We start from the raw sequence: 15,207 nt of genomic DNA on the forward strand, positions 1-15,207 counted from the left end.
TAATCTCTTGTTACTTTAATATTTAAAAGCCAAGTTTCTATTAACAAGCGTGTGGTTAATTGAATTTTACGCTTAAATTGGCTCAATGTTGATATATATAATTCTTTCCGTATAATGTTTAATACAAAATATTCGGATGTAATGAAGTAAACACAAGTTTTATAGAAGGAGCACTACTTTATAGCATTGCCAACAGCTATGTTGAAGCTTCCTTGTAGGACCGAAAGAGACATTTTGCATACAGCGCGGGACATAATTTAACGGTTAAGATAAATTCAGTTTATCCTGTATAAACATTTTCGAAGGATGTTTCCATGAGATAGGAAAAGGTTGCAATTGTACTTCAGGAAAGAGTAAAAACATGAAACAGGAAAATAATATTATTTTCAGTGTTTTTTCACAAATCTTTAAAAGCATGAAACATAATAAAAATAAAAAATATTTTCTAAAATTAAACATTTTGTTAGCTTATTATGTGCGGTTCTAGTTTTGATATATTTAAGTTATTTGACAGAAAAGATAGAATATATGTATCATGAAGTTTTATAAACTCCTTTTTTTGGCTTGTTATGCATTATTGTCTTCATTTTCTGGCTATCTGCATTTGAAAAATAATCTCACAAGAAGTAAAATGGGAGACTTTCTTTTAAGATTTTTTTTTTAATTAAGAAAATTATTTTATGCATAGCCTTTTCCAATCGCAGCATTTCTTTTTATGCTTAATCATATCAATACAGTTCACATTATGAGAAAAAAAATGATATAAAGCCTGTATCCTGTTGATCAACTTTCGCTTGTGCTAAACGAGTTTAGAATCTCGGTTCGAGTCTTTGGGCAGGGAAGACAAACTAACATGGGTATTGTCCTGTAGGTAATCATTTTTTCATCATGCCAATATCTTCAATTCTACGCTTTCTAATGGAATGAATTATAAGGATCACATACAATATTAATACCCACAAATAAAATAATTACAGGAACTAATTAAAATACAAACTTCAAAAAATAACCTTATCTATTATATCCTCCTAATAATTCTATTATTATATAAAATAAGCATTACATAAAGATATTTAATTACTATAAAAGGCAAGAAGTTTCAGAAATATTTTTTTAATATCTAAAAGCTACCTTAGGCCGATCGTGCTGAACATCGGAGAAGAATAAAAAGCCTTGAGTAGTATTTTTACTATAAACAAAACAAAAATAAAAGATTCCTCTGTTAAGTTGACCAAACACAGAATATCCAAGTGGTACGGTGGTATATTACTAAGTATCCAGTGTACTGTATACACAAAAGCACTTTATTGTATCCTGTTGGATTCCACATGATATACGAGTCACAAATTTACAAAATTGAGAGGGGCCAACTTTCTCCTCATTCCACTATCAAGACAAGAGGGTGGCTAGGAAAACAAAAAATAAAATAAAAATAACAAGGGGTAATTATTAATCTGAAAACTGAGGACACTCCAAGACATATTTTTTTTTATGAATAAGGAAATATTCATGAAAATAGAAGCAAGTTAGCCAAGTAAAGTGAGAGAGTTCTTAGGCTCTCGGAGACTCAACTTCGTGGCTTCCTTTCTTTTTAGAGAAAAGCCATCCTATCAAAGGCATTAGAGGCTTCCTCTTAACCTTCTTCATTGAAGGAGGTCTTCCAAGCATTTCATCCTTATTAGGAATAACTTGAGCCAATGCATGAGGACTAGCGAATTTCACGTATCTTCTCTTTTGCAACTCTGTTACCTCCTCAGGATCATTTTGTGCTTTTATTTCCTCATTCGTTGCATTTGCTATGAACTTGAGGTCCTCAATTTCTGGATTTTCCCTTCGCTGCAGCAACATTAACTCTCTAGCCTTTGTGTCTTCTAGTTCCTTCTTTGTTTGTTCAAGTTCCCTTTTCAAGGACTTTATGCGCTGAGTCAATAAGTTAGCTTCTTCTTTAGCTCCCTCAAGGTTTTGCTTTGTTTCTTCTAACTCATCTGCCATTGCTCCACCTCTTGACTGTGCACTCCCACTTTCACTTGCTTCAACCCGCATCTTCATCATTTCAAATACATAATCGTAATAAAATTAATTAACAATAGTCTATACACACACTCTTATAATACATAGTTAACCTCATTGCTGGGTTGTTTTGTCGTGCATTATACTGCTAAAGTTGGGCAAATATTCTTAAATTAGTCTTTAATATTATACGAGTTCGAGTGTTTTAGTTTTTCAAATTTTACAATATTTTCTTGAGTTTTAATTTTACAAAACAATATTTATTTTAATTTTTAATATAAAAATAACAAAAAAATTAAAAAATTAAAATGCTTCGCTAACACAAATTTGAGGGGAGATTCAAGTATCTACTCATACTCTTACCAAGACAATGACATTAACATAGGAATGGGAAGAGAAATGGGAGAACAACCTCTTTGAGCTTGTTGGCATAAATTTCTCCAACAAGTACTTTTTCTCCGAACAACATCACTGCTTCTTTAACGGACTTGAATGGGGCTCGAGTGTCAATCTCTGCGCGTCCCATGATCACCATTCTACCATCTTCCTTGTCCATGTATGTTTGTTCTTGAGCTAACTAGTTGCAAACTTTACCACTCTAGAAAGCTATGAAAGAAATGACAGAGTAGCTAATAACGATGGTAAGAAATGTAGGAGTTAACGTCTGAAGGGAAAGGGGAGAAAGAGCTCCATTTAATACAATGAACGAACGAGAGGATTCGTCTTAATGTCATTAGTAATGGGTATTGGTGGTGTAATAATTGGCTAACTTGAAAAGAAACTTAGTAGAATCACAAAACCTTTCTTTTCTTCGCGTCCACTTCACTGATATTTCGTTAATTGAAGTTGACAAGGGTGGTTGGAGTGTCTTGATAATTTAGTTAGTTCAATCTATATGAAATCGAAATATTGAGAGCACCCTTTGCAGCGTTGAGTAGGACTTGTCTCCTTTCAATTAGAGACACTACACAGTAAACCATTTATGGTTCCATTTCAGGCTTTGGTGGAGCCCATAATTTTTTTTTCAGATAGAAATATATATATTGGACAATTTCATGTACTTAAGGAGGAAAGTCTTTTCTGCTCGGTGCCTACGTCCAAATTGCTAATTAAATAAGGTATCCAACGCCCTCTAGTTAGACCTACTTCCAAATTTTAAAGATAAAGGTATTTGTTAATACTTACAAGTAAATTATCCAAAAATATATATATTTAAATTATATTTTGGTAAAAAAGCATTTCATTGTCTTATAAATTTAGTAATTTACAGACAGAAATCACGAATCTTTGTGAAATTTTTTTTTTTTTAAGACACGATAATTTAATAAAAGAAATGTTATACAGGTTAAAACTATTATGTTGAAGCATTTTGACATTCATATTATATATGGGTAAATAAGAGTACATGGGAATTATATGATACGTATGTCACAGAGAGTTATAAACTTTATACGAAAATATTCAAATATTTAAATCATAAAGACAAATCCTTGGGATATTACAAATATATTAATAAGTAGATAAAATTTTTATTCATTAAAACAAGTAGATAAAATTTTATACTTTGTCTATTTTAACTCATCTAAATATCAAATATTTTTTAATTCTATTTCTTAATCTCACATATTTTTTTTATATTTCTTTTCTCTTTATTTTATTAATCATTTAAATTAAACATAAAAATCTACCTACTCTAATAACCTAAAAGACTTATTTTACAACAAGCACAATAATAAGTTTATTAGCAAAAGTAAGTTAATAGACTTTCATAAATAAAAAGCTAATAAACTTGTCTATTTAAATAGGTTAATAAGCCCATTAATGTAAAAAAAATGTTTGCAACATATTTTGTAATATATATTTTTAACACGTTATTAACTGTTAACTTAAATTTATTAAAAGTTATACAAATTTTATTATTTCTTACTTTTAAATTAATATTTCTTTAACATACTTTTATAATTTAAAAAAAATTAATTAATAATTAAAAGTGTATTACTAACATTCATCTTTTTATAAATCAAATACAAGCATGTTAAATTAAATAAAGTAAGTCAATAAATCTATAAATATTTACAACTTATTTTACACGTTATAAAAAAACAAAATAAGTTTTTAACACCAAACTTGTACACCAAATACTCCAATAATTCATATAAAATAAAGCTCTCCAAATTCAAGACTTATTATGCTAATATTTTAATTAAGCTACTAAATATCTTATGCATGTAACTTTAATCCACGTAACAGACAAATGAATCAGCATACAATTTTAGCAAGTCAAATAGTAACAAACTGTTTTTTTTTTTTAATCACGCCTGTTGACTTTCTTAAGACCTTACTTACGATATTATTTAGTTCAACCATTTTAATGAAATATGGTTAATCAACTGATAACAGAAAAATTAAGCAACGGGGCATGATAGTTTGATATAGAAAAATAAAAAGTGATAAAAGTAAAAACTGTTGACATAAATAAACATACCAAAAACTTTATTGATCAAACACAAATAAATTTTTTAAAAAGTTATATTTAGAATAGAAAATAAAAAAATTATGTTGTGATATTACATTTTTTTTCTTTTATTTCAAGCTTTATTTGAATAAAAAACAAGAATGAGAAAAAGAAAAAACACTCTAAGAATTTCAGCACCATGAACTATAGACAAATAGTTGTGAATGGAGCACAGACACACCTAATGAAACTGATGTGGAAATACAACAACGATGAGAAAGATAACTATTTAACAAGATTTAGAGGCAAATTACCAAATTAGCTTGCACCAAATTTAAAATTAATACTGTGTATGGGAATTATATGATACATATGTCAAAGAGAGTTATAAACTTTATATGAAAATATTCAAATATTTAAATCATACAGAGAAATCCATGGGAGTAATAATTATTATATTTAAGAAATATTAATATTTAAATTATGGAAGTATTAGTTAGGATTTGATTTTTTTTAAAGTGAAATATGAAAAATGAAGTTATTCACAAACTGAATTATATTAATTTATTATATAATCTAATCGTAAAATTATAATGTAATTTAATTTAAATAAAAAAATTATATTCAATTTAATCTGATAGAAATAGTTAGAATTTACTTTGATGGTTTGATTTTTATGATTTGATTAAAAGGTGATAATTAATTTTTTTTATTTTTATACTATTTTTTAATAAAATGAAAAAAATATAAAATTGATATAAAAATATGACATGTAATAATAATTTAAAATCAATCTAAAAATACATATAAATATATTAAAACAATAAAATTTAAATTTGAAAGTAAAATCATAAAAAAATAATTTAAGTGACACAGTTTGATAAACATATAATTTTATAAGTAAAATTATACACACATGTACAAGTTTTGTTATGATTGGATTACAATGATTTTTAAAAATAAATTTAAAATTTGATCTAATTTAGTAAAAAATAATGATTTTCTTGTTCTTATTTTTATTTTTTTATAATTTATATTAAATTGGAATGGTTGATTTTAATATAAAATTTGAAAATTCTAAATATCATATCATATATAAATAAAAATTAAATATAAAGAACATTGTGTTAGGTAATTTTTATATAAAATAAATATTTAATTAATGTTCATGAAAACTACAATATTGCTATTCATTAATAAAAAAATATTACTCACTATTTTTAATCTTGAGATTAAACAGTTAAAATATTAAAAATTTATCAAAAATATAATATCACTCCTTTGATAATTTTTTATTTATTAATTTTGTTCTTAATTCATTAAAAATACAAAAAAAAATTATATTAAAAATATTTATTCAATTAGTTTAATTTGTTTTTATTATTTTAATAGAATAATTTTAAACTTTTATTCGTTAAAACAGATAGATAATTTATTTTATTTTAATTCATTGAAGCATAAAATGTTTTTCTTTTCTATTTATTATCATTTCCTTTCACTTTATTTTATTCATTATAAAAAATAAACATAACTGTCTAACCTACTCTAAAATCCTATAAAGTAAAAGCAATAAAAAAACTAATAAGCTTATTAGCCTAAGTAGGTCAATATGCTCACTTACATATCTCACAACTATATACTCTTAAACAAACTAATTAACCTATAAAGATTAATATAATTTTACCAACGGAAGTAATTGTATTTTTAGTAAATACAATTTGAAAGTAACTTATAATTTTTGAATTTTAAATTTTAAAAAGTAATATAAATAAAATTTAACTTTTAAAAATTAACCATTAATATTTTTATTATATTTTTTATTAAAAATATATATTTTATCTTGTTATACAATTATTTCTAATGTATATATTAATTTAATTGTCTTTTATTTTTTTCACATAAATAGAGAAATGCACATGCATATACATGCACACACTTACATATAACCTTTAAGCTTTAAGGTTCAAGTTTATTAAATATAATTAAAATAAAAAAGTTATTTTTAAAAAATTCTTTAAAAACATTTAATTTTTAAAAATAACTATTAATATTTTGGTTATATTATTTTTTAAAAAATTTATTTTTAGTTAAAATATTAACATGCTCATGTTATTATAATTTTGTTATCTTTGTGTTGATTGTAGGTCTTTTTATTTATTTATTTATTATTATTATTAATTAATAATATATTTTTTTCAGTCTTTTTTATAAAAAACAAAAGACTAAATTACTAGGATAAAAAAATATAATTAATTCTGTTATATTTTTTATAAATATAAATTTTATTCTAAAAATACCCATAATATTAAATAATGTAGTTAATAATTTATATATTTAATGATATTAATAAAAGAAGAGTATAAAAGAAATTTAGTAATTAATATATCTTGAATTTATCATTTGTGTCTTATAATAAGGATAAAAAAATATTCTATTTTTTTTTTTATAAAATAGACTGAAGGAAGTATTTTATTAAATTAAATTAATAAAATTAAAAATAACTTATAAAATAAATAATTTAAATTAATTAATGTAATTTTTATTGGTATAACATGTGATAATTAATAACTTTAAAAATAATTTAAATTATTATTATTTTAATAATATCATTTTTATTAACTAAATAAATTAAAATTAAAATTAATATTATATTATATATTATTTTAAATAATTTAATATAAATAAATTAATTATAAACTTAATTTATTAAATAATTTAATTTTATAAGTTGGTTATATTATTAAATATAATAAATTTATAACTTTTAACTAACTTTAAAAATAAAAGTTATTCCCAACTTTTTATGTCATTTTACTCAATATGACCTATTAACCTTTCAATTAATTTCAGAACTCTTGTTGAAAGTAATCAAAGAAAAACAAAAAATATAATAAAAAATAAAAAAGAAAAAATCAGTGCATGGGATTTTTACATATAAAATCATAGCGTTGTTGCGTTCAGTGAGTCAAATTCTCGGTGGTGCCGAGTAGAGTCCCTCTACAGAGGCACGAGAAAGGGGAGGAAACGAAGCACCTTTTCCAAACCTAACAAATTCCATATTCTAATTCGTAGTTTCACTGCAAATCTTTCTTATTTAACTCCATTTTCGCTCTCATCTTCCTCGTTACAACGTCACTCTCAATTGTATTACAGTGGTCACATAGCCTGTAGATTAGTGTTTCTGTGTTGAACCTAGAGAATAGAGATAGAATCATAGCAAAAGCGGTTTTGACTCTGAATTGTTCCTGTTTCTCAAGGTTTAAGTTCCAGCTAGGGTTTGAGCTCTTTCTGGTTTCCTTTCCCTACTGCAACGCCAACATGAGTCCCGTTCAAAATTTCGAGCAACATTCTCGTCATCTCGTGGAACCCGACCTCCGTATGTTCTTTCTTTCTCTATCTAGCTGCAACGGTTACTATTCAGCGGCTTGTTTGTGTTTCTGGGATTGAGACATAGAAACTAGGTTAGACATATAAGTTAGGGTACTTGACATGTTTCCCTTACTGTGCATTTCTTTCTCCTTATTTTCATGTTCAATTACCGTAGGAAAAAGAGGATTCAACTGTGTTTGTGTTGTACTGGCATTCAAGTGCTTTCAAGCATGTGATGTTTTGTTTTTTCTTTTTCGTTTTTTTTTTTTTTTTTTGGTTAATGTATGTATGTTTTACTTGGGTGGAAACAGCCATTCAGGCGAGGCTGCAGATGGTGATGGAGGTCAGGGATAGTCTTGAGATTGCTCACACTGCTGAGTACCTGAATTTTCTGAAGTGTTACTTCAGGGCATTCTCGGCGATATTGCTACAAATTACTAAGCCACAGTTTGTGGACAATCCCGAGCACAAGCTTCGGAATATAGTGGTTGAAATTTTGAATAGGCTTCCACACAGTGAAGTTCTCCGTCCCTTTGTACAGGACCTCTTGAAGGTTGCAATGCAAGTGCTTACCACAGATAATGAAGAGAATGGCTTAATTTGTATCCGTATAATCTTTGACCTTTTGAGAAACTTTAGGCCGACTCTAGAAAATGAAGTCCAGCCGTTTCTGGACTTTGTCTGCAAGATATACCAAAATTTTAAATTGACTGTTAGCCATTTCTTTGACAACATGGCACTGACTGGAGAAGATGTCAAGCCCATGGAGACTTCACTTTCTGATCAAGGTATAAACACTACCACTGCTACAGGTTCACAGCTTAATCCAAGTACTCGCTCATTCAAGATAGTTACGGAGAGTCCACTGGTGGTGATGTTTCTGTTTCAATTATATAGTCGTCTTGTGCAAGCAAATATTCCTCAATTATTGCCATTGATGGTTGCTGCTATATCAGTTCCTGGCCCAGAAAGGGTTCCTTCTCATTTGAAAACTCATTTCATTGAGCTAAAGGGTGCACAGGTTAAGGTAAGTACTTATACGCTGGCTGAATGTTTTGGAAATTTATTTTTGGGCTGAATGCAAGATTCTTAATCAGGACTTCTTTTGGCAAGTGAATTTATATTATTTAAGTACTAGGAAGCCTAGTTACAACTTATTTCAATATGGCTTATGAGATAAATAAGAGCATCAAAATCCCCACATATGACGTGCCAAGTAGTGGGATTTTGAATTCTCCTCGTCTCATACATAACTATGATATAAATAGGTTTGCAATTACTAGGGAGATTAAGCTGGTGTTTAATTTTCTTTCTGTTTTAATTTTCAGATTTTTTTTTTACTAATATTTGTAAATATGCTGTATTGTTTTCATCTTGTTTCCTATTTTCAAACTTTCATGAATGAAATGGTGAAAACAACATTTTCTTCTTCTCACTATTTCCTTCTAAACTAAAACGAAGTTATTGAAGACCATGCTTTTGCTCCTAATTTTGTTGCTTTTATTTTCTCCCTGTCTTTGGACCTGCTTTATCTCTTCTCTCGATCAAATCATGGACTCCTTTAAAAATTCCAATTACAGTGATTACAAAAGAAAGTATGAGATGAAAGACACACCATGAAGGTGGCTGTTTTTCATAAATGTTTATTTATTTTTTAAATAATTGGGCACTGAATATGCCTAAAGTGCAAATATAAAAATTCATTTTTTATTCTTTTTTAATTATTGTTGAAAGATTTTGTTGAATAAGGAAGGAGAAGATTACAAGGAACATGTTAAAATGTGCCTGGCACAGTGGAAAGAATAAAATGTTGGAAAAGCTATATAACAAAACCAAGAAACATTTATTTCTATTTCCATGGAATGACCTTAAGAGAAGCTTATTCTAAATAAACCTTCGTAACACCAAGATTGCCTGAACGAATGACTTTACTATATGTGTGTGTGCGCGCTCGCGCATATCATTTTTGCAATAATTACATATTTTTCAATAAGGTTGCATTTTGCTGCCTTAAGATTTGCAGAGTCCTGACCCAAAAACTATACAAGGGTGAAGAGGCCATGCCATTACTCTATTCATTTCAATATGATAAGATTGCCCATTGCACCCTGCAAGATGTGGCGGATATACTTTGATTGCTAAACAAACAGATGCAAAATACCTTGTACTTTCGTTATGTCTATGTGCCTCTCCATAGGTTTATGCTGCAATGTTGCCAATGTTATTCTTCAGCCAGCATAAAGAAAATAGATTTCTATCGCAGAATTAGTTTTGGAAACTAGAACACTCCTTGTGGTGGACACAAGGAAGTGGATATAGTATATACTAACTTGATCCTGCTATTTTGGGTGAACAATTGAAAAGCCACACATTTTTATTAATGTTTGCATTTCCTTCTGAATACTTACTAGTTTCATATTTTGTTATTGCAGACAGTTTCTTTTTTAACTTATCTGTTGAAAAGCTATGCTGATTATATTAGGCCACATGAAGAAAGCATATGTAAGAGCATTGTGAATTTGCTTGTGACATGTTCTGACTCTGTATCCATTAGAAAGGTGATACAGTTATTTCTTTTGCCACTTTTTTTTCTATTGAATTTCTCTTTCCTTGGTTTAAAGACAAAGATGTTGGATGCAGGAGTTATTAATATCCCTGAAACATGTCCTTGGAACTGATTTCAGAAGAGGTTTATTTCCTCTGATTGATACTCTTTTGGAAGAAAGGTAACATTATGACCTATTCCAAGATCTTAACGCAGTGGTTTTTTGTATGGATTCCAAATACGGGACTTGTGTTGATATTATTTGTACATAAAGTATAAATAACCATTGGAAGTATTTAGTGGCAATTATATCAAATATATTAGCTTAGTTTGACTTGAATAACCACTCTGAGTGATTATTATTCTGTCATAGTAAATATTTTTTTATCAAGAGAACCTTTTCTTGGTAGTGGTTTTTTCCTTTTTGGATTGGTTGAAAGTTGGAACTTTTTGAGTTTTGGAAGGTCACTAGCGGTGTAACAAACTGGATGTTCCTAAATTTATTTAATGGGGTATAATCTTGTATAGTTATTAGTAAAGTAGGAATAACAACTATGTGAACTATATTTGTATTGGAAAGTTATCTGTTGTTTGTTGACAGTCATAATTTGGGTTGTTTAATATCTCGTTCCTGTAGCTTCTCTAACAATGCTTATCTATTTGTGTTTCCAATTTTAACTGTTTAAGATCCTAGAGTGAAGTAAAAGTTGTGGTGTTGTGAGGATCTAAATCTATATTTGTCAGGAAGTAGACGGGGGAGTTTAGAGTAATAAGACGAAATGAAACTTGACTGCAACCATGTTGGACATCTCTTATGTTATAGATAACTCAAACTTGTAGGGTTCTGGTTGGGACTGGGCGGGCGTGCTTTGAGACATTGAGGCCCTTGGCTTATAGTCTTTTGGCAGAGATTGTACATCATGTTCGGCAAGATCTCTCCTTATCACAGGTATGCATTTTGTTTATTTCATGCTATTTAAGATAGGAGTTGTCTGTTGCTTGTAGTAATTTCTTGGAGAATAGTAAATTAAGGATTTTTTTTTTAATAATCTTGCCATGCCACACAGTTGTTTACTGATTAATATTATTATAGATCGCTAGAGTTGTTATTTGTTTTATGAAGAGCACTAGATTATTATTTGTTGAGAGATTTTTGAAACCTCAATTTGGTTGTTGAAAGATTAATGACATTAGTCCTCTAATGATGATTTTAGTCGTTGACAATAATTTGGTCCCAATAAATGGTAAGTTTTGGACTCTTTTGAAGTAAAAAAGTATCATTCCTGGACGAAATCGATCTTTCAAGAACTAAAATGAATTTTTTTCCTCTTAAACTAATTGTATAATTTTATGTCAAAGTAAAATAAAATAACTATTGAAAGCATATTGTAATTCAACCAAACTTGTGGTTGGAAACGAAAAATTAAAATTAAATTCAATGAGCAGTTAAAGAATTGAGGAGTAATTCAATGAAACATGTTGTTGAGAGAGTTTGGAGCAATTCATCACATTCCAATTTAGTGATTTCGCGAGGTGCAAAAAAGAGTTTTCTTTGCTGGTCTGTGGTGAATCTAAAGTGATTTGGTGCCTGTAGTTGGGCAGGACTACAAATGTTTTCTAGGATAATGCTTTGTTGTTTTGAATTGCACTTGATAAAGTGGTCTTGTGAGTTTTATGGCAATACTCAGCTAATGGCTATTCCACTGGGTTTTATAAAGTAAGATTTGTGAGCTTGCTTAATTGAATTACTTTTTCTTTTTTATTCTGATATTTGTATGTATGGGCTTCATTTTGTATCATATATTATCTGTGACTCCAATACTCCTTTCTATATTTTGTTGTCTAATAAAATGCCTTCTCCTATGGACAAAACGTTCCACAAGAACTGAATAGACAGATGATTAATGAAAAAGATTAAGCCAGAATATATTTTTCCATGATAACACAAACAAAAATTGAAAGGAAAACCAGAAGGAAATACCAAAATATGTAATGTTATCTTGACCAAAAAATATGTGGTGTTATGAATTTAAAAATACTTTGCACCTTCAAATTTTCATACTAGAAAGCTACACAAGCAGGTGGATTACTAGGATTCTATAGTAGAGAGTGGTATCTCCTTGTTGTTCAATAGATAAATTTTCTTTTACATTTGTTTCCAAATTTGTGTAATATTTTGTTAAAAAAATATAAGTATGATAGTTCTATTCTTTTTACATTCAATGGAAATTTGTGGGAAAAAGTTTAAACATTTGATGGGGTGGTAAGATGATAATTGATATTTACATATACATGGAATTGGATGACATGAGTTTTGTGTCATCATGTTACTACAAATATCTTTAACTGACAAAGTTTCCATTGGACATGATCTTGCTAATTTGAATTCTTTATGGCTGCAGTTGTCCCGAATCATTTACTTATTCTCCAGCAATATGCATGATGCTTCATTATCATTGAGCATCCACACCACTTGTGCTCGCTTGATGTTGAATCTGGTACTTATCCTAACCCTTCTTAAGGAGTCAATTTTATTTTCTGTTTTCATTTTCCAACTTCTGTCTCCTCTGATTATTAGCCGTATGGGGTTTGTAGAAAAATACTAAGATTAAATTGGTTGTCATTTTCATTTTGAGCTATTATAAACTTCGGCTGTTGCCTCCTCAGCTTGACAATTAGAACATGATTGCTCAATTGGATTCTCTATGGTGTTTACCTTGAAGTTGATTTAGAGATTGACCAACTGTTTTTCATGGGGTTGGAGGGTGGGGTTGTAGTTGTATTATTATTATTATTATTATTCCCTTTGATGTTGTTTTTCTCTATATTCTCTTTTTATTGTGTATCTTGTTTTCTCTCTTTTTATTCTCTTCCTAAATAGTCACTTTTTTTTATGTCATCTTCCATTGTGAATTTGAGAAAAAAAAAGTAATTATTTCTCCATCATTATGCCCATGCCCAACCAATTATTTGGAATTTCTTTTCTATTTCCGTCTTCCCTTTCCCCCAAAAGAAAGAGAGTTAGGATTCACTAGCTGATTAGAAGTTTTTTATGTTGTGTTCTTTCCATTTGATCCAGGTGGAACCAATTTTTGAGAAAGGGGTTGATCAACAATCTACAGACGAAGCAAGGATCCTTTTGGTCTGCTGCACAATTTCTTCTAGATTTCAGCAATTCATCTCTTTATCTTTTTCTGGGATTGACACTTTATGTTGCTTTGTAGGGCCGGATTTTGGATGCTTTTGTTGGGAAATTCAGTACTTTCAAACGGACTATACCCCAGGTTATTTGGGATCCATTTAAAGTTCCATATTATGTCTAACAATCGACTCAATAAAATTGTGTATATGTAGTTTCATCAATATGGATTGTTGACGACAACCTTTGTTGTACTTACTGATAATGGGGTACTCATTAGAAAATTTCTAAAAGTTAAGGTGTTGGTGTGCCTTGATATATGTTACAGAAATATAGAACATAAACAGTAAAGTTATTAAATCATACAATAAATACAATTGACTCATTAAAATTGTGTATCTGTAGTTTCATCAATATGGATTGTTGACGACAACCTTTGTTGTACTGATAATGGGTACTCGTTAGAAAATTTCTAAAAGTTAAGGTGTTGGCATGCCTTGATTTATGTTACAGAAATATAGAATATAAACAATAAATTTATTAGATCATACGACAAATACAATTTTTCATAATATTCTAATTCCAACTCTTCATAATGCTCCTGTATGTCAATTTTACTCTTCATCAAACTTCTCTTGGATTTTTTATTTTTTTTTGTTACATCTTTCCTCCAATCATGATAAAAGAATTTGGGCTCTTTACTCTGGGGGGTGTTTTTGCTTGCAAATCTTCTTTTTAGTTCCTGACTAAGTCTGCTAATAGAGATAATTTTTTTTTTTGGATGAACCCATCTGGAAATCCAATGCACCCCCGAAGATCCAACCTTTTGTTTAGACTGCCATTCTCTAAGTTGCATGGATATTGGTAGCCAAATGGGTATGTGGTGAGGTAGCATTTCTAAAAGCTTGGGTATGGGTCCCACAAGATATGGGTAACTAATTTCCATATTGTTTTGACTCAAGTATGCATAAACATTTCATGAAGGCACACATTTTGATAAGAGTGAAATAGCTGTTTGTTTTGTTTAGTAGCAAACCAAACCAATTAGAACCAAACCTGTTTTGCATGGAGTGATTTGTACTTGAGTGATAAGTGTGTATTGGGTATGCAGCCATGAATACCCAATAATACCTGTACTGGGTATATGCCGTATGTACAACTACCATTTAGAAGTACCAAGGCATCATGAACTATTCTTAACAGGATTAATACTAATGATTTGCTACAAAAGCAAAGACCACTCACTGCTTTATGTCTTGATATGTTTCTGATGTGCAGTGCTAATTGAGAAACCAGGACCCATCTCTTTTTATGTGCATTGTTCAGCTGCAAAATTTCTTTAGAATAAGCTTCTTGGGATTTTTTTTGGTGAATTAGGTCTTCCCTAAGTGTTTGCATCAGTTTCTCCCTACTAAATTTAGTGATTTTGCTTTCAAACAGAATCTAAGATTCTGGGGCAGTGATCTGTCTGCTATTCTCTTGGTGCCTTTGGCTGGAAAGGAGTGCCAGAATTTTCTAGGGAACTTTACATTTGGGATGGGGTTATTTTTTCAGCTTGTCTGTGTTTTTCTGCTCTTGATATTTGGGAAAGTTTTTCCTTGTCAGAGTGCAGAGAAATTGACATACCTTGTTACATGACTTGGTTTTAAGTTCTGCAAACATTTCCTTTGTACCGTCAATTTATACCAA

The 15,207-nt window shown here is 29.2% G+C and overlaps 2 protein-coding genes across 3 annotated transcripts in view; one reads left to right on the forward strand and one right to left on the reverse strand.

The window, feature by feature from the left end:
• Window positions 1–1,551: 1,551 nt before the first annotated feature.
• LOC113870296 (WEB family protein At3g51220-like) lies at window positions 1,552–2,566 on the reverse strand. Its single transcript, XM_027506887.1, has 2 exons — window positions 2,423–2,566; window positions 1,552–2,043 (listed from the first exon to the last, which is right to left on the reverse strand). The coding sequence occupies exons 1-2, from the start codon at window positions 2,564–2,566 to the stop codon at window positions 1,552–1,554; spliced, it is 636 nt and encodes a 211-aa protein (XP_027362688.1).
• Window positions 2,567–7,569: 5,003 nt separating this feature from the next.
• LOC113869294 (transformation/transcription domain-associated protein) overlaps window positions 7,570–15,207 on the forward strand; it is a 31,183-nt gene continuing 23,545 nt past the window's right edge. For both annotated transcript variants that reach the window (XM_027505551.1, XM_027505552.1), the window contains exons 1-8: window positions 7,570–7,841; window positions 8,146–8,861; window positions 10,267–10,392; window positions 10,475–10,560; window positions 11,220–11,328; window positions 12,782–12,877; window positions 13,459–13,521; window positions 13,604–13,663. In XM_027505551.1, the coding sequence (XP_027361352.1) occupies window positions 7,784–7,841; window positions 8,146–8,861; window positions 10,267–10,392; window positions 10,475–10,560; window positions 11,220–11,328; window positions 12,782–12,877; window positions 13,459–13,521; window positions 13,604–13,663 (1,314 nt within the window). In that variant the 5' untranslated portion in view covers window positions 7,570–7,783. The remainder of the gene's footprint in view (window positions 7,842–8,145; window positions 8,862–10,266; window positions 10,393–10,474; window positions 10,561–11,219; window positions 11,329–12,781; window positions 12,878–13,458; window positions 13,522–13,603; window positions 13,664–15,207) is intronic.

Source organism: Abrus precatorius, unplaced genomic scaffold (assembly GCF_003935025.1).
Source record: "Abrus precatorius isolate BTA unplaced genomic scaffold, Abrus_2018 Scaffold6, whole genome shotgun sequence".
In the NCBI taxonomy this organism is placed as follows: Eukaryota; Viridiplantae; Streptophyta; class Magnoliopsida; order Fabales; family Fabaceae; genus Abrus; species Abrus precatorius.